The following is a 26648-nucleotide window of genomic DNA, read 5'->3' on the forward strand; positions in this document are numbered from 1 at the left end:
TTCTAAGGACTGGGAATTCACATTCCTTTTCATATTTTTCATAGTTATTAGACAATGAAGAGGGACAGGAAATTAAAGTGTGTTAGAAGGGCGTGGGTCAGAATCGAACCCACCACAACCTTTCTTCATCCCTGTCGGGAAATGCTGCTATTTTAGTTTATTAATTCGACCATTTAAAAAAAAACAAGCGCACATAAAACTTAAAAGCCATACATGCACATTAATAAAATCATCGAGGATAACACACAATAAACTCTGGGGCTTATTTCCATTGTGGTCCTCTTGAGACAAGATGGCTAGACAACATCGAACACAGTATGGCAGTGAAATAATAAAACTAAAACATAAAAGAACATATATCTCATCATTCCAGTTACATCATAGGGGTTATTCATTTTTGTCACATTGCAAGTTTCTTAGCCAGCACCTGTGTATTATATAGGATTTTGCTGAACTGCCACTTGAGCCTGTCAAGTGGAACAATATCCCCCCTAACACGTGGCCTGTGATCTGTCTGGCACTGTCGAGGTTTGTCTACTACTGAGAAAGTGCTAACATGCTCTCTCCTCCCTTCCTCCAGCCACCTTTACCCCTGTGGTGTTCACCAGGGTTCGGGTCAATTTTGTATCTGCCAAAGCAGCAGCTATTATTCCTGGGGTCCAGCAAAATTAAGGCAGTTATACAATTTTAAAAACATTACTATACATTCACAACAGATTTCACAATACATTGTGTGCCCTCAGGCCCTTACTCTACAACACAATATGGTGCGTATGTATGCATGTGTCTGTGCCTATGTTTGTTGCTTCACAGTCCCCGCTGTTCCATAAGGTGTATATATTATTTTATTTTTTTGATTCTACTGCTTGCATCAATTACCTGATGTGGAATAGAGTTCCATGTAGTCATGGCTCTATGTAGTACTGTGCGCCTCCCGTAGTCTGTTCAGGATTTGGGGATTGTGAAGAGACCTCTGTTGGCATGTGTTGTTGGGTATGCATGGGTGTCCGAGCTGTGTTCTAGTAGTTTAAACAGACAGCTCGGTACATTCAGCTTGTCAACACTTGACGTCAGTCTCTCTTCCACTTTGAGCCATGAGAGATTGACATGCATATCATTAATGTTAGCTCTCCATTAACTTTTAAGGGCCAGCCGTGCGCACCCTGTTCTGAGCCAATTGCCAATCGCAAGTCCCTCTTTGTGGCACCTGACCACACTACTGAACAGTAGTCTAGGTCCGACAAAACTAGGGCCTGTAGGACCTGCCTTGTTGACAGTGTTTAAGAAGGCAGAGTAACACTTTATTATGGACAGACTGCTCCCCATCTTAGCTACTATATTCCATGGCTACATCAAGCTTGTGACTCTACAAACTTGTTGGATGCATTTACAGTTTTTTTGGTTGTTTTGTATTATGTTTATCCCAATAGGAAGTGAACGGTTAACGATGTATTGTCATTTTGGAGTAAGTAAGAATAGAAGATGTTTCTGAACAGGTCTACATTAATGTGGATGCAACAGTGATTATGGACAATCATGAATGAATTGTGAATGATAACTGAGAAAGATTGATGTAGTCATTGTGTTAGGAATATGGGACCAAATACTAAACTTTGAACTACTTTAATACACTAAGTGATTTTTGTCCAAATAGTGACGTCTTCAAACGGGGGACTAGATATATAAAGTGCTTTAATTTCTGAGCAGTAAAACATATATGAATGAAAATACCCTCAAATGAAAGGTGACATTCTGTACTGTTGCTTCAAATGAAACATTTCATCTCAAATCCAAAATGCTGGAGTATACAGAATCTTAGCTTTAATGTCAATGCATACGGAGGAAAGTGTATCTGTGTCCCCAATTTTTATTTTATTTATAATAAATAAATAATAATAATTGTATAAAAAAATAACTAGTCTCTTATTACGGTGTTGATTTCCACCAGCAAGCTTTTTACAAGTTCAGGGGTGTGTAGAGGTATGCTTGTAATGATTTTTATAGGGGTATGATTTTACTATACAAAGTTTGTCAGACGCTTATTATATTATTTCAATTGTGGCCTATTTGAAGAATAAAAATGTAGACTTTGATTTTTGTATGAACTGTGCAATCCCTATTGTTGAGAAGTGAAAGGAATACCTTTTTGTCAGTGATGTATCTGGGTCCCCAGGTCACTATAGTGTAACACATGTTGCTATCTCGCTCTTCCCCATTCACTCTCCCTCCACCCTCTCGCGTCCTGCAGCCGTGTACATGTGTGAGTGGGAGAGGACCAAGGCACCAGAGCCAGCCATGCAGGCAGGGGTGGAGGAAGAGGGGGCTGCTATCCCAGAGACTCCCATCAGTGAGGTTCCCCAGCAGGAGGCTGTTGCTACGGCTGGGGGCGTCAAGACCCCCCAGCCCCCGGGCTCGGCGGGTATGACCTACGAGCTGTGTGCAGGCCTGGTGGATAAGGCCGACCTGTCGCTGGAGGAGATTGCCAGGCAGGAGGTGCTGGAGGAGTGTGGCTACGACGTGCCAGTCGCCAAGCTGCGGAGGATCACATCGTACAGGTGTGTGTGTGTGTGTGTGTGGGCACCTACAGTGAGGGGGAAAAAAGTATTTGATCCCTTGCTGATTTTGTACGTTTGCCCACTGACAAAGAAATGATCAGTCTAATTTTAATGGTAGGTTTATTTGAACAGTGAGAGACAGAATAACAACAAAAATATCCAGAAAACCGCATGTCAGAAATGTTATAAATTGATTTGCATTTTAATGAGGGAAATAAGTATTTGACCCCCTCTCAATCAGAAAGATTTCTGGCTCCCAGGTGTCTTTTTATACAGGTAACAAGCTGAGATTAGGAGCACACTCTTAAAGGGAGTGCTCCTAATCTCAGTTTGTTACCTGTATAAAAGACACCTGTCCACAGAAGCAATCAATCAGATTCCAAACTCTCCACCATGGCCAAGACCAAAGAGCTCTCCAAGGATCTCAGGGACAAGATTGTAGACCTACACAAGGCTGGAATGGGCTACAAGACCATCGCCAAGCAGCTTGGTGAGAAGGTGACAACAGTTGGTGCGATTATTCGCAAACGGAAGAAACACAAAAGAACTGTCAATCTCCCTCGGCCTGGGGCTCCATGCAAGATCTCACCTCGTGGAGTTACAATGATCATGAGAACGGTGAGGAATCAGCCCAGAAATACACGGGAGGATCTTGTCAATGATCTCAAGGCAGCTGGGACCATAGTCACCAAGAAAACAATTGGTAACACACTACGCCGTGAAGGACTGAAATCCTGCAGCGCCCGCAAGCTCCCCCTGCTCAAGAAAGCACGTATACATGCCCGTCTGAAGTTTGCCAATGAACATCTGAATGATTCAGAGGACAACTGGGTGAAAGTGTTGTGGTCAGATGAGACCAAAATGGAGCTCTTTGGCATCAACTCAACTCGCCGTGTTTGGAGGAGGAGGAATGCTGCCTATAACCCCAAGAACACCATCCCCACCGTCAAACATGGAGGTGGAAACATTATGTTTTGGGGGTGTTTTTCTGCTAAGGGGACAGGACAACTTCACCGCATCAAAGAGACGATGGACGGGACCATGCATCGTCAAATTTTGGGTGAGAACCTCCTTCCCTCAGCCAGGGCATTGAAAATGGGTCATGGATGGGTATTCCAGCATGACAAGGACCAAAAACCCACGGCCAAGGCAACAAATGAGTGGCTCAAGAAGAAGCACATTAAGGTCCTGGAGTGGTCTAGCCAGTCTCCAGACCTTAATCCCATAGAAAATCTGTGGAGGGAGCTGAAGGTTCGAGTTGCCAAACGTCAGCCTCGAAACCTTAATGACTTGGAGATCTGCAAAGATGAGTGGGACAAAATCCCTCCTGAGATGTGTGCAAACCTGGTGGCCAACTACAAGAAACGTCTGACCTCTGATTGCCAACAAGCGTTTTGCCACCAGGTACTAAATCATGTTTTGCAGAGGGGGACAAATACTTATTTCCCTCATTGAAATGCAAATCAATTTATAACATTTCTGACATGTGTTTTTCTGGATTTTTTGTTATTCTGTCTCTCACTGTTCAAATAAACCTACCATTACAATTATAGACTGATCATTTCTTTGTCAGTGGGCAAACGTACAAAATCAGCAGGGGATCAAATACTTTTTTCCCTCACTGTATGGCTCCGGGCTAAAGTTTCCCCTAGGTACAAATCTAAGAGTAGCTTCCCCTCCTGCAATCCTAACCATATTGATTAGCTGGGAAAATGCAAAACTGACCCAAGATTAGCGTCTAGCTTCACAAACAAACACACACACCCATAGCTTCATACAGGCACACACACTGTCGTGAATAATTGATTTGCTCAAGGTGTGTAAAATGTTGAACCCAAAGATGAGGCGAATGACTTCCTGTATTTAAAGTTTTAATAGACAAACAATAGATGCATATGGTGAGATTTCTTCAAACCTCTCAGAGGAATGTGTCTATCTACTAACCTCAAGGGCAGGCAGGCATAAAATACTCTTGCTTATCTGTTCGTTCTCCAAGTGTTCCGGGACCCTGGTAAACATTAAATCAGAGGTGAGACCACTCAAGTCAAAGTAGGCTATACATTTGAACATCTCAATTGCTTGTGAGTAACCCTGGCTGGATTACAGTTAATGGCTGGGATATGAAGTTAGTTTTTTTCTCACTCAGGATTCTTTAATGTTTTGTTTTTTTATCGCATTATCAGGGTTATTTTAGAAGTGTTCAGAAACATATTTTCTACTCACTTATAAAGAAAGTTCTTTCAGAAAGTATTCACACCCCTTGATTTTCCACATTTGGTTGTTTTACAGACATCATTTAAAATTGATTAAATTGAGGTTTGTTTGTCACTGGCCTACACATAAAACACCATAATGTCAAAGGGGAATTGTTTTTATTTTATTATGTAATTTTGACATGAATTAAGAATGAAAAACTGAAATGTCTTGAGTCAAGTATTCAACTCCTTTGTTATGGCAAGCCTAAGTAAGTTAATGTGCTTAACAAGTCACATAAGTTGAATGGACTCCCTCTGTGTGCAACAATAGTGTTTAATGTATTTTTGAATGACTAGCCCAAACATACAATTCTACTACATGACCAAAAGAATGTGGACACCTGCTCGTTGAACATCTCATTCAAAAATCATGGGTGTTAATTTACTGCTATAACAGCCTCCACTCTTCTGGGAAGGCTTTCCACTAGATGTTGGAACATTGCTGTGGGGACTTGCTTCCATTAAGCCACAAGCATTAGTGAGGTCGGGCACTGATGTTGGGCAATTAGGCCAGGCTCGCAGTTGGCGTTCCAATTCATTCCAAATGTGTTAGATGGGGTTGAGGTCAGGGCTCTGTGCAGGCCAGTCAAGTTCTTCCACATCGATCTCGATAAACCAGTTCTGTATGGACCTCACTTTGAGCACGGGGGCATTGTCATGCTGAAAAAGGGCCTTCCCCAAACTGTTGCCACAAAGTTGGAAGCACAGAATTGTATAGACTGTCTTTTATGCTGTAGCGTTAAGATTTCCCTTCACTGGAACTAAGGGGCCTAGCCCGAACCATGAAAAACACCCCCAGACCATTATTCCTCCCCCACCAAACTTTACTGTTGGCAGTGTTCATTCGGACAGGTAGCGTTTCCCTGGCATCTGCCAAACCCAGATGTTATTTCTGTGCTACTCTCTTCAGCACTCGCCGGTCCTGTTCTGTGAGCTTGTGTGGCCTACCACTTTGCGACTGAGCCGTTGTTGCTCCTAGACGTTTCCACTTCAAAATAACATCACTTAGAGGTGACCTGGGCAGCTCTAGCAGGGCATACATTTGATGAACTGACTTGTTGGTAATGTGCCGTCCTATAACGGTGCCACATTGAAAGTCACTGAGCTCTTCAGCTAGGCCATTCTACTGCCAGTGTTTTCTATGGTGATTGCATGGCTGTGTGCTCAATTTTATTCACCTGTTGTCAACGGGTGTGTCTGAAATAACCAAATCATCTACTAATTTGTGGGTGGGTGGATAGATCTGTGTGTGCGTATATAGTGTAAGGTCCCTCTGTCGAGCAGTGACTCTCAAATGGATTCAACCACCAGGACCAGGGAAGTTTTCCAATGCCTCGCAAAGAAGGGAACCTATTGGTGTACATGGGAAAACATTTTTAAAGCAGACATTGAATATCCGTTTGAGCGTGGTGAAGTTATTATTTACACTTTGGATGGTGTATCAATACACCCGGTCACTACAAAGATACAGGTGTCCTTCCTAACTCAGTTGCCGTAGAGGAATGAAACCGTTCAGGGATTTCACTGAGGCCAATGGTGACTTTTTAAAACGGTAAGAGTTTTTGAAGGCTGTGATGGGAGAAAATTGAGGATGGATCAACAACATTATAGTTACTCCACAATACTAACTTAATTGACCGAGTGGAAAGAAGGAAGCCTGTACAGAATAAAAATATTCCAAAACGTGCATCCTGTTTGCAGTAATACTGAGAGAAATTTTTTTACAAAGCAATTCACTTTTTGTCCTGAATACAAATTGTTGTTTGGGGCAAATTGAATACAACATGTTACTGAGTACCACGCCATATTTTCAAACATAGTGGTGGCTGCATCATGAGTATGCTTGTAATTGTTAAGGATATATATATATATATATATATATATATATATATATATATATATATATATATATATATATATATATATATATATATATATATATATATATATATATATATATTATGAGCTTTTCAGGATAAAGAAAATAAATGGAATGGAGCTAAGCACAGGCAAAATCCTAGAGGAAAACCTGGTTTCCACCAGACACTGGGAGATTAATTCACATTTCAGCATGACAATAACCTAAAACACAAGGCCAAATCTACACTGGAGTTGCTTACCAAGAAGACTGAATGTTCCTGATTGTCCGCGTTGATCAATGGCAAGACCTGAAATTGGTTGTCTAGCAATGATTGACAACCAGTGGCAATTTTAGCATGTAAATCTTGGTGGGGCAAACTCAAAAAAAATAGATGCATGCCAGCAAAGACACAACACAACACAACACTAAACAATACATTAATTGCACTATAATGCGACAAGCAGTGCCCACGAACTGTTAGAGCCTAGCGGGTCACACTCGGGCATTCAGAGGGGGTATATTATTGTGGCCCTGTTGGGAATATGGTCAACACGGGGGACCGTGTTGTGGGTGTTTCAGGGAAAACGGGTACATTTGACCTCCATCTAGGACGTGACAATAGTTAATAAAATCTCCCCATTTCTGCCCATTTAAAAAAATTAAATAAAATTTGCACGGTCTTGCAGGCCTTCTCATACAGCTGCAACTGTATATGCATTTGTAAATCAAGACCTTTCTTGAGTTGGGCTCTGGGATGGTGCAACTGTTGAGAATGCGAGCCTGTGGTTGTGTGGGGGAAAAGGGTTGTGTGTGTGTGTGCGTATACCACAATTGTTGCGAAGGAGTAAAAGATGTTAGGGACAATATAGGATGATTCACAATAATTGTTGGCTAATATAATAATTGCTTGCAATAATGTAATTTTGGTAATGGCGAGACTGGTGAGAGAAAATCCTTTGCAAAACATGCCTACATTACTACAACTATTAATAGCTAATTATGGAAAATAAGAAACAGGATTTTTTAAAATAGATTTTTTTTATTTCTATATATATTGCAAATTGAGGTGAGGGTGATGGAAATGCATTTGGCGGTTGATCTACTTCTGTTCTGTAAATGGCACTGTGTGCTCTTTTCGAAGGATGGATCCCAGTCTTTTCAGGGCTATGGGATACGGGGGGTCGGGGGTGGTCTGCCGGGCATTGGGATGACAACCCAACTCGGGATGAGGGCTTTTAGCAGGTGGAATAGTGGGGACCAATTGGAGGTTTACTTACTAGCAATGCAAATATCATGGTACAGCTATATAGACACTCAATCATGTTACTTTTTTATGGTATGTTTATTAAACATATATTTTGATAAATAGAATTGACGTTGCGTCTCATGGTAAGTGGTGAAATAAGCATAGCCAGTTACAATTGTAATTGCTTAGCAGATAATAAGAAAAGACGATCAGTATTTACCTGGCTAAAAGAGAAGGAATATAATATATATTGTTTACAGGAAACCCATTATATAATTTTAGATCCAGTTTTGTGGAAAAAGGACTGGGGGGGGGGTGAAATATATTTCTCCCATTGGCAAATAAATTCAAAAGGGGTGATGGTTTTAATTAACCGTAATTTTGATCCAAATGTGCAAATTGTCCAAACAAGACAAGATAGATGGATTATTTTAAATATGTTATTGGACAATAAACAGATATGGCTTATTAACCTATACGGTCCAAATAATGATGATGATCCAAGCTTCTTTGATAATATATATAAGAATTGATTAACTCTACAAGCAACGCTAGACTCTATTATTATGATGGGAGATTTTAATACGGTCTTAAATACCTCTATGGACCGGAAAGGAAATAACACTACAAACTATCACCCTCAGGCACTTATGGAAATCATGAATGTCATGGATATATTGGAGTTAGTGGATATATGGAGGCTTAACCTGTCTGGGCTAGGGGGCAGTATTTTCACGGCCGGATAAAAAACGTACCCGATTTAAACTGGTTACTACTCTTGCCCAGAACGAGAATATGCATATTATTAGTAGATCTGGATAGAGAACACCCTAACGTTTCTAAAACTGTTTGAATGGTATCTGTGAGTATAACAGAACTCATATGGCAAGCAAAAACCTGAGAAGATTCCAAGTAGGAAGTGGCCTGTCTGCGATTTTGTAGTTCTCCTTTTGATTGTCTATCGAAACTACAGTATCCGTGGGGTTATGTTGCACTTTCTAAGGCTTCCAATGGCTCTCTAAAGCCACCAGAAAGCGGATTGGGGCATCTCCTGTCTCTGGGCAAAGTATAGTAACTCAGTTTGTCAGTGGTCTGCCTGAGGACAAAGGGAATGGAAATGCGCGTTCACGAGACCTCGCCATTTTTTCTTTTCCTCTTTGAATGAATACAGTATTGTCCGGTTGGAATACTATCGCTATTTTACCATAAAAATTGATTTTAAACAGCGTTTGACATGCTTCTAAGTACGGTAATAGAACATTTTGAAGTTTTTTGTCACGAAATGCGCTAGCGCGTTACCCTTTGAATAGTGACCTGCACGCACGAACAAAACGGGGGTATTTGCACATAACTATGGATTATTTGGAACAAAAACAACATTTGTTGTGGAAGTAGTAGTCCTGGGAGTGCATTCTGACGAAGAACAGCAAAGGTAATCCAATTTTTCTAATAGTAATTCTGAGTTTAGGTTGCCCCGAACTTGGCGGGTGTCAAATTAGCTAGCCGTGATGGCTGAGCTATGTACTCAGAATATTGCAAAATGTGCTTTTGCCGAAAAGCTATTTTAAAATCGGACATAGCGATTGCATAAAGGAGTTCTGTATCTATAATTCTTAAAATAATTGTTATGTATTTTGTCGTTTATGATGAGTAATTTAGTAAATTCACCGGAAGTTTTGGGTGGGAATGCTAGTTCTGAACATCACATGCTAATGTAAAAGCTGGTTTTTTTTATATAAATATGGACTTGATTGAACAAAACATGCATGAATTGTATAAAATAATGTCCTAGGAGTGTCATCTGATGAAGATCATCAAAGGTTATTGCTGCATTTAGCTGTGTTTTGGGTTTTTGTGACACATATGCTTGCTTGAAAAATGGCTGTGTGGTTATTTGTGTCTATGTACTCTCCTAACATAATCTAATGTTTTGCTTTCGCTGTAAAGCCTTTTTGAAATCGGACAATGTGGTTAGATTAACGAGAGTCTTATCTTTCAAATGGTGTAAAATAGTTGTATGTTTGAAATATTGAAATTATTGCATTTTTTTAGGTATTTGTATTTCGCGCCACGCGATTCCATTGGCTGTTGAATAGAGTGGGACGCTAATGTCCCACCTAGCCCATAGAAGTTAAATACCCTGACCTAGTGAGATATTCCGTCGTGGCCAAAAGTTTTGAATGACACATTAATTTTCACAAAGTCTGCTGCCTCAGTTTGTATGATGGCAATTTGTATATACTCCAGAATGTTATGACGAGTGATCAGATGAATTGCAATTAATTGTGAAGTCCCTCTTTGCCATGCAAATAAACTGAATCCCCAAAACCTTTCCACTGCATTTCAGCCCTGCCACAAAAGGACCAGCTGACATCATGTCAGTGATTCTCTCGTACACACAGGTGTGAGTGTTGATGAGGACAATGCTGGAGATCACTCTGTCATGCTGATTGAGTTCGAATACCGGACTAGAAGCTTCAAAAGGAGGGTGGTGCTTGGAATCATTGTTCTTCCTCTGTCAACCATGGTTACCTGCAAGGAAACACATGCCATGATCATTGCTTTGCACAAAAAAGGCTTCACAAGCAAGGTTATTGCTGCCAGTAAGATTGCACCTATATCAACCATTTATTGGATCATCAAGAACTTCAAGGAGAGGGGTTCAATTGTTGTGAAGAAGGCTTCAGGGCACCCAAGAAGGTCCAGCAAGCGCCAGGACCGTCTCCTAAAGTTGATTCAGCTGCGGGATCGGGGCACCACCAGTACAGAGCTTGCTCAGGAATGGCAGAAGGCAGGTGAGTGCGCATCTGCACACACAGTGAGGTGAAGACTTTTGGAGGATGGCCTGGTGTCAAGAAAGGCAGCAAAGAAGCCACTTATCTCCAGGAAAAACATCAGGGACAGACTGATATTCTGCAAAATGGACAGGGATTGGACTGCTGAGGACTGGGGTAAAGTCATTTTCTCTGATGAATCCCCTTTCCGATTGTTTGGGACATCCGAGAAAAAAAAGCTTGTTCTGAGAAGACAAGGTGAGCGCTACCATCAGTCACGCCAACAGTAAAGCATCCTGAGACCATTCATGTGTGTGGGGTTGCTTCTCAGCCAAGGGAGTGGGCTCACTCACAATTTTGCCTAAGAACACAGCCATGAATAAAGAATGGTACCAACACATGCTCCGAGAGCAACTTCTCCCAACCATCCAGGAACAGTTTGTTGACGAACAATGCCTTCTCCAGCATGATGGAGCACCTTGCCATAAGGCAAAAGTGATAACTAAGTGGCTCGGGGAACAAAACATTGATATTTTGGGTCCATGGCCAGGAAACTCCCCAGACCTTAACCTGTTGGGGGTAGGGGGCAGTATTTACACGGCCGAATAAAAATCGTACCCGATTTAATCTGGTTATTACTACTGCCCAGAAACTAGAATATGCATATAATTATTGGCTTTGGATAGAAAACACCCTATAGTTTCTAAAACTGTTTGAATGGTGTCTGTGAGTATAACAGAACTCATATGGCAGGCAAAAACCTGAGAAGATTCCTTACAGGAAGTGCCCTCTCTGACTATTCCTTGAGCTTCTTGTCTCTGTTTATTGAAGACTGATGATCTTTGCTGTAACGTGACACTTCCTACGGCTCCCATAGGCTCTCAGAGCCCGGGAAAAAGCTGAATGATATCGAGGCAGCCCCAGGCTGAAACACATTTGCGCTTTTGGCAAGTGGCCGATCAGAGGACAATGGGCTTAGGCGCGTGCACGAGTCGACCCCATGCTTTATTTTCTTTCGTCTCTTTACCTAAACGCAGATTCCCGGTTGGAATATTATCGCTTTTTTACGAGAAAAATGGCATAAAAATTGATTTTAAACAGCGGTTGACATGCTTCAAAGTACGGTAATGGAATATTTAGAAATTTTTGGTCACGAAATGCGTCGTGCTCGTGACCCTTCTTTACCATTCGGATAGTGTCTTGAACGCACGAACAAAACGCCGCTATTTGGATATAACGATGGATTATTTTGAACCAAACCAACATTTGTTATTGAAGTAGAAGTCCTGGGAGTGCATTCCGACGAAGAACACCAAAGGTAATAACATTTTTCTTATAGTAAATCAGACTTTGGTGAGTGCTAAACTTGCTGGGTGTCTAAATAGCTAGCCCTGTGATGCCGGGTTATCTACTGAGAATATTGCAAAATGTGCTTTCACCGAAAAGCTATTTTAAAATCGGTCATATCGACTGAATAGAGGAGTTCTGTATCTATAATTCTTAAAATAATTGTTATGCTTTTTGTGAACGTTTATCGTGAGTAATTTAGTACATTTTTTGTAAATTCACCGGAAGTTTGCGGGGGGTATGCTAGTTCTGAACGTCACATGCTAATGTAAAAAGCTGGTTTTTGATATAAATATGAACTTGATTGAACAAAACATGCATGTATTGTATAACATAATGTCCTAGGGTTGTCATCTGATGAAGATCATCAAAGGTTAGTGCTGCATTTAGCTGTGGTTTGGGTTTATGTGACATTATATGCTAGCTTGAAAAATGGGTGTCTGATTATTTCTGGCTGGGTACTCTCCTGACTTAATCTAATGTTTTGCTTTCGTTGTAAAGCCTTTTTGAAATCGGACAGTGTGGTTAGATTAATGAGAGTCTTTAAAATGGTGTAAAATAGTCATATGTTTGAGAAATTGACGTAATAGCATTTCTAAGGTATTGAATAACGCGCCACAGGATTCAACTGGCTGTTACGTAGGTGGGACGATTTCGTCCCGCCGACCCTAGAGAGGTTAATCCCATTTGAGAACTTGTGGTCAATCCTCAAGAGACGGGTGGACAAACAAACAACCCACAAATTCTGACATACTCCAAGCATTGATTATGCAAGAATGGGCTTCCATCAGTCAGGATGTGGCCCAGAAGTTAATTGACAGCATGCCAGGGCGGATTGCAGAGGTCTTGAAAAAGAAGGGTCAACACTGCAAATATTGACTCTTTGCATCAACTTCATGTAATTCTCAATAAAAGCCTTTGACACTTATGAAATGCTTGTAATTATACTTCAGTATTCCATAGTAACATCTGACAAAACTATCTAAAGACAGTGAAGCAGCAAACTGTGGAAATTAATATTTGTTTCATTCTCAACTTTTGTCCACGACTGTACATGGCGGAGTCGTCTTGACTATTTTCTTATGCCATTCTCTCTGGCACCAACAGTTAGTGTTGATAGGGGACAGAATGTGGTCGGATCATCACATAATTGGCATATATATTACTCTTACAGAATTTCCACGTGGGCGAGGATATTGGAAATTTAATCAAAGCCTACTAGAACTAGGACAGAATAATTTATAACTGACTTTTTAATTCATACCATAGGTACAGCAGATCCCCTTATTTTATGGGACACTTTTAAATGAGGCCTTGCAATTCAGTACTCTATGAAACAAAAGCAATTTAGATCAAGTCCATATTAACAAAGGAAATTGAAGGACTAACAGTAAAGTTACAGTTGAAGTCAGAAGTTTAAATGCACTTAGGTTGCAGTCATTAACTAGTTTTTCAGTCACTCCACACATTTCTTGTTAACAAACTATATAGTTTTGGCAAGTCGGTTAGGACATCTACTTTGTGCATGACACAAATCATTTTTCCAACAATTGTTTACAGATTATTTCACTTACAATTCACTCTTATCACAATTCTAGTCAGAAGTTTACATAAACTAAGCAGACTGTGCCTTTAAACAGCTTGGAAAATTCCAGAAAATGATGTCATGGCTTTAGAAGCTTCTGGTAGGCTAATTGACATCATTTGAGTCAATTGGAGGTGTACCTGTGGATGTATTTCAAGGCCTACCTTCAAACTCAGTGCCCCTGTGCTTGACATTATGGGAAAATCAAAAGAAATCAGCAAAGACCACAGAAAATAAATTGTAGACCTCCACAAGTATGGTTCATCCTTGGGAGCAATTTCCAAACACCTGAAGGTACCACGTTCATCTGTAAAAACAATATTGCGCAACTATAAACACCATGGCACCATGCAGCCGTCATACCGCTCAGGAGTCGCGTTCTGTCTCCTAGAGATGAACGTACTTTGGTGCGAAAAGTGCAAATCAATCCCAGAACAACAGCAAAGGACCTTGTGAAGATGCTGGAGGAAACGGGTACAAAAGTATCTATATCCACAGTAAAACAAGTTCTATATCGACATAACCTGAAAGGACGCTCAGCAAGGAAGAAGCCACTGCTCAAAACCGCCATAAAAGGCCAGACTACGGTTTGCAACTGCACATGGGGACAAAGATCGTACTTTTTGGAGAAATGTCCTCTTGTCTGATGAAACAAAAATAGAACTGTTTAGCCATTACGACCATCGTTATGTTTGGAGGAAAAAGAGAGACGCTTGCAAGCTGAAGAACACCATCCCAACCGTGAAACACAGGGGTGGCAGCATCATGTTGTGGTGGTGCTTTGCTGCAGGAGGGACTGGTGCACTTCACAAAATAGACGGCATCATGAGGAAGTAAAATTGTGGATATATTGAAGCAACATCAAGACATCAGTCAGGAAGTTAAAGCTTGGTCGCAAATGGACAATGACCCCAAACATACTTCCAAAGTTGTGGCAAAATGGCTTAAGGACAACAAAGTCAAGGTATTGGAGTGGCCATCACAAAGCCCTGACCTCAATTCCTTAGAGAATTTGTGGGCAGAACTGAAAAAGTGTGTGCGAGCAAGGAGGCCTACAAACCTGACTCAGTTACACCAGCCCTGTTATGAGGAATGGGCCAAAATTCACCCAACTTTTTGTGGGAAGCTTGTGGAAAGCTACCTGAAATGTTTGACCCAAGTTAAACAATTTAAAGGCAATGCTACCAAATACTAATTGAGTGAATTTAAACTTCTGACCCACTAGGAATGTGATGAAAGAAATAAAAGTTGAAATAAATCATTCTCTCTACTATTATTCTGACATTTCACATTCTTAAAATAAAATGGTGATCCTAATTGACCTAAGACAGGGAATTTTTACTAGGATTAAATGTCAGGGATTGTGAAAAACTGTTTTAATTGTATTCTGCTAAGGTGTATGTAAACTTCCAACTTCAGCTGTAGATAGCAATAAAAACTGTACCATATAGGCACAGAATAAGTTGGAGAAAAAACAAAAAGAAATGGAGGAACTTAAGAAAGATCCAATGTAATATATTATAAAAATAAAGCGAATTGGATGGAATATGGGGAAAAATGCCCAATTCTTTTTTTTTTAATCTTCAATATAGAAATGCTACCAATTTTTATTTATTTATTGTAACTTGTTATAAATGATGGAGTCACGCATGATTCACCGAATGATATTTTGAAAGAGGAAGTAAGGCACTTTAAGGCTTGGAAAACTCCAGGGCTGGATGGCATACCAGTGGAAGTATACCACACTATTTTTTATGTACTCAGGACCATTTTTAGCATGTTTTAACCACTCCTATATAAATGGTAGATTATTGGACACGCAACAAAAAGGTCTGATATCATTATTACTTAAACAGGACCCAAGTGATATGTAGGTAGGTATGCATGATCCAGTCCGTTTAAAAAATTGGAGGCCTCTTACACTTCAGTGTTGTGATGGAAAATGCTAGGCGCATAGAATTAAAGTATTTTGTCAGATATTATTCATCCTAATCGGACAGGTTTTTTTACATGGACGATACATTTAAGATAATATGACAAGTACTGGAAACAATAGAATACTACGAAATGTCGGACACCAGGCCTGGTTTACATAGCTGATTTTGATAAAGTACAACTGGAGTTTATACATAAATGCCTAGAATATTTCCATTTTGGGGAATCTCTTATAAAATGGGTTAAAGTTATGTATAGTAAATAATGGCTACATCTCAGAAAGTTTTAAACTATCTAGAGGAGTAAAATAAGGTTGTCCACTATCGGCATATCTATTTATTATTGCCATCGAAATGTTAGCTGTTAAAATTAGATCTGACAATAATATTAACCTCTAGGGGGTGTGGGACGGTAGCGTCCCACCTGGCTAACATCCAGTGAAATTGCAGAGCGCCAAATTCAAAAACAGAAATACTCATAAATTCATAAAACATACAAGTGTATACATTGGTTTAAAGATTAACTTCTTGTTAATCCAACCACGGAGTCAGATTTCAAGAAGACTTTACGGCAGAAGCATACCATGCGATTATCTGAGAACAGCGCCCAGCAGACAAATCATTATCAACAGTTACCAGCCAAGTAGAGGAGTTACACAAGTCACAAATAGTGATAAAATGAATCACTTACCTTTGATGATCTTCGTATGGTTGCACTCACAAGACTTCCATTTACTCAATAAATGTTTGTTTTGTTCAATAAAGTCCCTCTTTTTATATCCAAAAACCTCTGTTTTGTTCAGTAATCCACAGGCTCAATGGCAGTCACAACAGACAGACGAGAAATCCCAAAAGTATCAGTAAAGTTCGTAGAAACATGTCAACCGATGTTTATAATCAAGCCTCAGGTTGTTTTTAGTCATAATAATCAATAATATTTCAACCGGACAAAAGCTTCATCAATATAAAAGGAAACAAGAAAGGCGTGCTCTCGGTCGTGCGCATGAAAACCCTCAGGGACACTGAATGGTCCAGTCATTCAAAGTGGTCTTACTCATTTTTCAGACTACAACCCTGAAACAATTTCTAAAGACTGACATCTAGTGGAAGCCATAGGAAGTGCAATTTGAGTCCTAAGTCAATGGATACTGTAATAGCATTCAATTGAAAACTACAAAATAAAAAAAATCCCACTTCCTGGATGGATTTTTCTCAGGTTTTCGCCTGCCATATCAGTTCTGTTATACTCAGACATTATTTTAACAGTTTTGGAAACTTTAGTTTTCTATCCAAATCTACCAATTATATGCATATCCTAGCTTCTGGGCCTGAGTAGCAGGCAGTTTACTTTGGGCACGCTTTTCATCCAGGAGGTGAAAATAGTGCCCCCTACCCTTATGAAGTTTTCAGGGATTAGAAATCCGTGGCTTAAAAACTGAGGTGTCATTGTACGCTGATGATTCATGTTTTCTTTTACAACCACAATTAAAATCTCTCCACAGCCTCATAGAAGATCTTGGTACTTTTGCGATCCTCTCTGGATTAAAACCAAATTGGATCACAAAAAAAATGTAAATTTTACATTACTGTGTAGTTTACCAATTAAATGGTTTGACGGAGATGTGGTCATACTCGGTATACAAATCACAAAAGAAAAATGATCTCACTCCAATAAATCTTTATAGAAAGTTAGCAAAAATAGATAAGATCTTGCTACCGTGGAAAGGAAAAAACATATCTACCCTGATTTAGTCATATCACAGTTTACCTATTGGCTTATGGTTTTGCCTACACCTAGTGACCTGCTTTTTAAATTATATGAACAAAAAATATTCAATTTTATTTGGAATGGCAAGCCAGACAAAATTTAAAAGGGCCTATTTATATAACGAATGTGAATTCGGAGGCAGAAATGATTAAATATTAAAGCATTAGATGTCTCACTAAAGGCATCAGTCGTACAAAATGTTTACTTAAATCCAAACTGGTTCTGTAGGAATGTCTCATCCTATGTTCAAGAATGGCTTTTTTCCCTTTATTCAGATTACACCTGCTCACTTTCGGTTGTTTGAAAAGGAAATAATCTCAAATATCGTTATTTTTTTTTAAACAAGCTTTAGAAAGTTGGTTGCAATTTCAGTTTAAGCCACCTGAAAAGACAGAACAAATAATACAACAAATATTGTGGTTAAACTCAAATATACTAATTGATTAAAAAAAATTACATTTTTCGAAGAATTGTTTAAGGTATAATTTTAGTGAATGATATAAATAGGACTGGTGGAGTTATGTCACACATGCAGCTAACAGACATGGAAATGTCTGCTCTACCCAAAATTACAACCAACTAATTGCAGCATTACCACAAAAATGGAAGAGGCAAGTAGAAGGGAAAAAAAGTAAGGAACTTGTATATCGGCCCTGCATTAAATAACAAATGGTTAAAGAAAACAAATACCAATTTCATTTAAGGACCAAGAAACTGACAGCTGTGACATATATAAATTGCAAAATAGTTGGGAAGAAATTTGATGTACCCATTCCATGGCACATGGTTTATGATTTGATACGCAAAACACCACCTGACTCAAAAAGTCACATTTTTCTATTTAAATTACTATACAAAATTATTTCAACCAATAGAATGTTTTATTTATATATACATACATACATACATACATACATACATACATACATACATACATACATACATACATACATACATACATACATACATACATACATACATACATACATACACACAGTGGGGAGAACAAGTATGATACACTGCCGATTTTGCAGGTTTTCCTACTTTACAAAGCATGTAGAGGTCTGTAATTTTTATCATAGGTACACTTCAACTGAGAGACGGAATCAAAAAAATCCAGAAAATCACATTGTATGATTTTTTTGTAATTAATTTGCATTTTATTGCATGACATAAGTATTTGATACATCAGAAAAGCTGAACTTAATATTTGGTACAGAAACCTTTGTTTGCAATTACAGAGATCATACGTTTCCTGATTTTTGGCCCACTCCTCCATACAGACCTTCTCCAGATCCTTTAGGTTTTGGGGCTGTCGCTGGGCAATACGGACTTTCAGCTCCCTCCAAAGATTTTCTATTGGGTTCAGGTCTGGAGACTGGCTAGGCCACTCCAGGACCTTGAGATGCTTCTTACGGAGCCACTCCTTAGTTGCCCTGGCTGTGTGTTTCGGGTCGTTGTCATGCTGGAAGACCCAGCCACGACCCATCTTCAATGCTCTTACTGAGGGAAGGAGGTTGTTGGCCAAGATCTCGCGATACATGGCCCCATCCATCCTCCCCTCAATACGGTGCAGTCGTCCTGTCCCCTTTGCAGAAAAGCATCCCCAAAGAATGATGTTTCCACCTCCAAGCTTCACGGTTAGGATGGTGTTCTTGGGGTTGTACTCATCCTTCTTCCTCCAAACACGGCGAGTGGAGTTTAGACCAAAAAGCTCAATTTGTCTCATCAGACCACATGACCTTCTCCCATTCCTCCTCTGGATCATCCAGATGGCCATTGGCAAACTTCAGACGGGCATGTATATGTGCTTTCTTGAGCAGGGGGACCTTGCGTGCGCTGCAGGATTTTAATCCATGACGGTGTAGTGTGTTACTAATGGTTTTCTTTGAGACTATGGTCCCAGCTCTCTTCAGGTCATTGACCAGGTCCTGCCGTGTAGTTCTGGGCTGATCCCTCACCTTCCTCATGATCATTGATGCCCCACGAGGTGAGATCTTGCATGGAGCCCCAGACCGAGGGTGATTGACCGTCATCTTGAACTTCTTCCATTTTCTAATAATTGCGCCAACAGTTGTTGCCTTCTCACCAAGCTGCTTGCCTATTGTCCTGTAGCCCATCCCAGCCTTGTGCAGGTCTACAATTTTATCCCTGATGTCCTTACACAGCTCTCTGGTCTTGGCCGTTGTGGAGAGGTTGGAGTCTGTTTGATTGAGTGTGTGGACAGGTGTCTTTTTATACAGGTAACGAGTTCAAACAGGTGCAGTTAATACAGGTAATGAGTGGAGAACAGGAGGGCTTCTTAAAGAAAAACTAACTGGTCTGTGAGAGCCGGAATTCTTACTGGTTGGTAGGTGATCAAATACTTATGTAATGCAATAAAATGCAAATTAATTTCTTAAAAATCATAATGTGATTTTGTGCAGTAGTACCATCTAACAATACACACATCTGTGGCGGAGAAGTCCCGTCATTGGCCGTGGGCAGCGTTTGGTACACTGACACACACACATTCATCGCGCCTCCCTGCTTCTTTATCAGCTACGTTAACAATGTGGGTCGACACACAAGTCAACGTCACTCTCTTAGTACATACATTTCACACTTTATTCTTACCTCTCGTCAGTAGCAGTTTATGGTATAAAGAATATACAGACGAGCGTTCATGTTAGATTTAACCTCTTGGGGCTAGGTGGGACGCTAGCGTGCCACCCGTGGTGCACTCCATCAACAGCAGGTGCATTTCAAGAGCGGCAAATTTGAATCCAAATAAATGTCAAAATTCAAATTTTTCAAAAATACAACTATGTTACACCATTTGAAAGATAAACATCTCCTTAATCTAACCACGTTTTACGATTTCAAAAAGGTTTTACGGCGAAAGCATAAATTTAGAGTATGTTAGGACAGTACATTTACAAGAGTTGTGTGTAATGTTTTGTCAAGTCAAAGACAGGGTCACCAAAACCATAAAACCAGCTAAAATGATGCACTAACCTTTTACAATCTCCATCAGATGACACTCCTAGGACATTATGTTAGACAATGCATGCATTTTTAGTTCTATCAAGTTCATATTTATATACAAAAACAGCGTTTTACTATGGCATTGATGTTGAGGAAATCGTTTCCCTCCAATAACCGGCAGTCAAGTCAGCGTCACAAATTAAATAATTAAAATTAGAAAACATTGGTAAAATATTATATTGTCATTTAAAGAATTATAGATTTACATCTTTTGAACGCAATCAACTTGCCAGATTTAAAAATAACCTTACTGGGAAATCACACTTTGCAATAATCTGAGCACTGTGCCCAGAAAAATACGCGTTGCGATACAGACTAGACGTCATGTTGGGGAGATCTAAAATCGAAAATACTATGTAAATAATCCATTACCTTTGATTCTCTTCATCAGATGTCACTTCCAGGTATCACAGGTCCATAACGAATGTAGTTTTGTTCAAAAAAGCTCATCATTTATGTCCAAAAATCTCCGTCTCGTTAGCACATGATGTAAGCCAGCCGGACTTCTCGTCATGAACGAGGGGAAAAAATATATTTCCGTTCGTTCAAACATGTCAAACGTTGTATAGCATAAATCATTAGGGCCTTTTTAACCAGAACATGAATAATATTCAAGGTGGACGAATGCATAGCCTTTTATAACGTATTGGAACGAGGGTACCCAACATGAAGTAGCGCGCCAGGTGTCTAATGGGACATCACCGTTCCATGGCTCTTGTTCGGTCAGATCTCCCTCCAGAAGACTCAAAACACTTTGTAAAGGCTGGTGACATCTAGTGGAAGCAATAGGAAGTGCCAAAATATTCCTAAACCCCTGTGTTTTTCAATGGGATAGGTTTAAACTCAATACAACACATCAGGTATCCACTTCCTGTCAGAAAATGTCTCAGGGTTTTGCCTGCCAAATGAGTTCTGTTATACTCACAGACACCATTCAAACAGTTTTGGAAACTTTAGAGTGTTTTCTATCCATATATAATAAGTATATGCATATTCTAGTTACTGGGTAGGATTAGTAACCAGATTAAATCGGGTACATTTTTTTTATCCAGACGTGCAAATGCTGCCCCCTAGACCCAACAGGTTAAGCAACATTATTGTACTTATCAATGTTATGAATGAGCGCGTTGTTTGGTTCTGTTCCTCTCTCCATCTCTGTAGCTTCCGGGTATGCTGGGATAAGGACCAGAGCTACGGTAATCAGGCTGGCTTTGTAGTGCCTGTCCCGACTGGCTCGTTCATGTGAATGGGCATCTTGGAAGACTCCATGTCAGTAGGGATGGGATTTTGTAAATGTGTTATATTGGTATATTGTATCATGAGAAACATGTTGCAATATATGTAATTCATTATGTTTAGCTGAGTGGAAAATGTAGGCTTTGATGACGGTAATTGCTTAATTAATTAGTGCTGGGTATGTTCTGATGTGAGGGGCTTCCCCTACAAAAGGAGCCTCTCTTTCAGTTCAAGGGGGGAACCATTTTGGATTGAGCTGTTGATGGGGCAGCATTGTTTTTAGCTGTCCCATAATGGATACTTTGGATGGCAGTACTGTTGTTTTTTTCCGGATTCACTATGTAAATAAACACCCTTGCACAGAAGTACTTTTGCGGCTCTGCCATATTTTTTTTGAGAGGTTAGGTTTTTCAGTTTATCCTTCTGGCCTACTCTACGTGGAAAATCAAATTTTATTGGTCACATACACATGGTTAGCAGATGTTAATGCGAGTGTAGCGAAATGCTTGTGCTTCTAGTTCCGACCATGCAGTAATATCTAACAAGTAATCTAACAATTTCACAACTACCTTATACACACACGTGTAAAGGAATGAATAAGAATATGTACATATAAATATATGGATGAGCGTTGGCCGAATGGCATAGGCAAGATGGTATAGAGGTCGACCGATTATGATTTTTCGATACCGATCATTAGCTGACCAATAAAAGCCGATACCGATTAATTGACCGTTTAAAAAAAAATGGATGACAATTACAACAATACTGAATGAACACTTATTTTAACTTAATATAATACATATGGATGGTGTACAACTGATGTGCTATCTTCGGTAGCATTAGCAATGGCTGTTGGAAAACTTGGATCCCAGCCAGGGTTTGGGGTGAGTGTTCCCGTAGGTGTAGATCTAGGATCAGCTTTCCCTCCTCAATTTAGATCAGTGTCTAGGGGCAACGTCACCCTACACCTCCCACCGAACCTTTTACAGGATGATTTCCTGGATTCCTCAATCAGGATTAATGGACCTTACTTGGCCCCATTTTAGCTGCCTGTGGATGGTGTTTTTATATGGCTGTCATGTGGGGAGAATTGAGGAATCTAAGTGTAGAGGGGAAGCCTGTCATGGGGATCCTCTAGCCCCAAAGAGGATCATCATCATCGCCCTATAGACACACTACACTCACCACTCCCTCTCCACCAACTCCACGCTGGTGGTGTTTCACCTGGGATTGTCATGGCGATCTCTCAAATGCTTTGGCATTGGTTTGGGAAAATATTTTATTTTGAACTGACTGCTAAACCCCTGCAAATTTAGTTGGATAACATTTGCTGTGTGAAATAATAAACAGGCTCATAGGCTTACATGCCAGTCACCTGACCTTTGACCTCATGTGTGTCACCTTTCTCTCGGCAGCTCCAGCGTAGGTGTGACAGGAGCCAAGCAGACCATGTTCTACGCCGAGGTGTCGGACGAAAACCGCGTGGGCGAGGGCGGAGGCGCGCCTCAGGAGGGTGAGCTGATCGAAGTGGTCAAGGTGCCCCTCCACGAGGCCATGACCTTTGCCTACGACGAGAGCGTCCCCAAGACCATGGGCGTCATCTTCAGCTTCATCTGGTTCCACAACAACATGTCGCCCAAGTACAAGATCTCCACCAACGTGTAACCCACCCAACCCGTCCTTGCACTCTTGAGCCTGAGGTAGAAGTTGCCGTTAACAACAGATCTGGGATCAGAAGACCCTAACCCCAAGCCTAATCTTTACTATTAAGGGTATGGAGAAAAATATCTGACCCTGTGTCAGTGGTTAGAGACAACTTAAATCTACTTCCAACACCTTGCCTCTGACCATTTCCATATAAAATGGCCCCATGGCAACCATTTTTGTGTTGTTACTAACCGTGTTCTTTTTTGGGGGGTTTGTCAAATTTATGGTCTTAATTACTTTTCCTCTAAAACTTGCCATATTCACTTTTTGTTGTTTGTGTAACTTTTTCCACAGAGGTCACGAAGATGGCAACATCACTCTTGTTCAGAGCTGCTCGTCTGCAGTTGATTTGATCTCGTTCCAGGAATGCAAAAATGTTGTTTCTTATTCAGTGCCAGAGCTTATCACATATGACGGTCGTTGCTGAGTCTAATTACCACAGCTGTTCAGGCACGCCTTGCTAACGTTCTCTACGATCTACACAGCCTCAAAGCCAGTGTTTCCCATTCTTGTGTATTGGGGGGGCTAGAAAAAAAATATTCTCCCCTTTTGGGTCCCTCACGTCCAGGACTGGGAGACACTTCTCTAAGCAATACTTTGATAGTTTGATAGTTGGTTGTTTGATCATGGTCTAAAAACAAATCAACATTTCAGTTTGCTTAGGCATTTAGATATGTTGTAAGCATTGCATTGAATCCAGGGATGTCAATGCGTGCTCTGAGGTCACAAGAAATTGTACTTTCGATAGAGGCTTCTTTTAACTACCACAGGAATATCACCTACCTCTACACTGATAAGCTTTATTTCAGTTACTAATGTCACAATACCAGTATCACAATACTCAGAGGTATTGTAATATCGTGATACTACAATACTCACCACGATACGGCGATAATTCTGATTATTGTGATAACACTAGTAACCACCATATGATTAATTGTGATATTGTGAGAACCTTCTGGTCGACAATTGCTCTCACACTTATACATGTGTGTTAACAGGAAGGCTTCACCGATATTGGCTGAGAATAACAGCGTTTTTATATATCTCAGACAGTGTTTCGTTTTTTCCTAATGAAGGAAAGTGATGTCGAGCCCCTATGAGCCTCTGTAGAATGGAGCAGGGTCAATGGGAGTTTTGTTTTGGGAAATTGAAAACCTAGCTTGTAACATGTCGGAGTAAGTTTAGCATGCCACTTAACCCAGCTTCCTGGAATAGCACCTTGAGCCCATAGTGCTGTTTTGTGATCCTTTTTGTTTTTTAACCTGACGCGGGGGAAAGTTTTGTTGATACCTGCACTGTGTGAGGCTCGAAGGAAAATGGTTGCTCTTTTTAACTTGGGCTATGTCTCTCAGCTTCACAACAGTTAAACCCACCTTTCCCCCATGGCTGTTTTGGCCAAACCACCTCTTAACACCCCGATTTCCACAGAAATCGACAACAGCAGCTATCAAAGTCTATAGTGGTTTGAAACTAGGGTTGCAAAATGTTCCCAGGTTTTTCAGTAATCCCGGATGGAGGATTCCCAGCTGTAGGATTCCATCCTTGATTATTCCCTCCAGTTTTATATTAATCTTTCAAGCGGAATTTCTGAAAAACCTAGGAACTTGGAAAGGTTCCGGAATTGTGCAACCCTATTTGGGAAAGAAAGAGCTTAAGACAACAATCACAAAATCACTTGCTTAGCGTCTTAGGTCGAAACGGTTTCCCCCTCTTGATGAGGTGACATTCAGGGATCCCCATTCTGCACCTTTTAGCCATAGGCTTTTTAACCCTTGGGTATTGTGCTGATGACAAATGTCATAACATTTCTATGTAGTTTGCCAATATCACAAATCTCCTCAAGAAAAACCTTTATTTTGGCAACTTATTAAATTAAATTATTAAATGTGTGGATTCATGGCAATATGAATCCAGTGGTAATATACTGAACAAAAATATAAACGCAACATGCAATCATTTCAGATTTTACTGAGTTACAGTTCATATAAGGAATTCTGACACTTGAAATTAATTCATTAAGCCCTAATCTATGGATTTCACATGACTGGGAATGCAGATATGCATTTGTTGGTTATAGATACCTTTAAAAAAGTAAACCTTGTGTGACCACCATTTGCCTCGTGCAGCACGACAGCATAGAGTTGATCAGGCTGTTGATTGGGGCCTGTGGAATGTTGTCACACACCTCTTTAAGGGGTGTGCGAAGTTGCTGGATATTGGCGGGAACTGGAACACGCTGTCTTGCACATCGATCCCAAACATGCTCAATGGGTGACCATGGCTGGGCCATGAACAAACTGGGACATTTTCAGCTTCCAGGAATTGTATACAGATCCTTGCAACATGAGGCTGTGCATTATCATGCATGACGTTATTGCGACAGATGAATGGCACGACAGTGGGCCTCCAGGATTTCGTAGGCATTCAAATTGCCATCGGGTTAACTGTCCATGGCTTGTGCCTACCCATATTCTCCCTAACACAATGTGCTAACTGTTTGCGCTTTGTGTAATTGTTTTATTTATTTAACCTTTTAACTTGGCAAGTCAGTTAAGTACAAATTCTTATTTACAATGACTGCCTACCGGGGAACAGTGGGTTAACTGCCTTGTTCAGGGACAGAATGACAGATTTTTGCCTTGTAAGCTCGGGGATTCGATCTAGCAACCTTTTGGTTACTGGCCCAACGCTCTAACCACTAGGCTACCTGCTGTCCTGTAATTATCATGCTCTCAGCTTCTTGATATGCTACGTCTGTCAGGTGGATGGATTATCTTGGCAAAGGAGAATTGCTCTAACAGGGATGTAAACAAATATTTGTAAACAACATTTGAGAGAAATAAGGTTTTTGTGCATATGGAACTTTCTGGGATGTTTTATTTTAGATCATGAAACATGGGACCAGCACTTTACCTGTTGCGTTTATTTTTTTGGTGAGTAATACTCGGAAAGTATTCAGACCACTTCACTTTTTCCACATTTTGTTAAATCAAAAAAAAAATGTCCCTCATCAATCTACACACAATACCCCGTAATGAACAAACAAAAACAGTGTTTTTAACATTTTTGCAAATCTATTAAAAATAAACTATTTACATAAGTATTCAGCCTCTGTATTCTAGGAAGTCTTGGTGGTTCCGAAAGTCTTCAATTTAAGAATGATGGAAGCAACTGTGTTCTTGGGGACCCTCAATGCTGCAATAATGTTTTTGTACCCTTCCCCAGATCTGTGCCTCGACACAATCCTGTCTCGGAGCTTTACTGAAAATACCTTCGACCTCATGGCTTGGTTTTTGCTCTGACATGCACTGTCAACTGTAGGATCTTATATAGGCCGGTGTGTTGTG

The 26648-nt window shown here is 40.3% G+C and overlaps 1 protein-coding gene across 2 annotated transcripts in view; it reads left to right on the top strand.

The window, feature by feature from the left end:
- LOC106607654 (uridine diphosphate glucose pyrophosphatase NUDT14) overlaps positions 1–24586 on the top strand; it is a 48225-nt gene extending 23639 nt beyond the window's left edge. Inside the window, exons 4-6 of one of the 2 annotated variants that reach the window (XM_045720730.1) lie at positions 2249–2555; positions 23007–23291; positions 23593–24586. In XM_045720730.1, the coding sequence (XP_045576686.1) occupies positions 2249–2555; positions 23007–23256 (557 nt within the window). In that variant the 3' untranslated portion in view covers positions 23257–23291; positions 23593–24586. Of the gene's footprint in view, positions 1–2248; positions 2556–23006; positions 23474–23592 lie in introns of those variants that run through there. The other variant, XM_014204829.2, reaches the window with a different exon arrangement.
- The last annotated feature ends 2062 nt before the right edge of the window (positions 24587–26648 follow it).

The sequence above is a fragment of the Salmo salar genome, chromosome ssa06 (assembly GCF_905237065.1).
Source record: "Salmo salar chromosome ssa06, Ssal_v3.1, whole genome shotgun sequence".
NCBI classification, from domain to species: domain Eukaryota; kingdom Metazoa; phylum Chordata; class Actinopteri; order Salmoniformes; family Salmonidae; genus Salmo; species Salmo salar.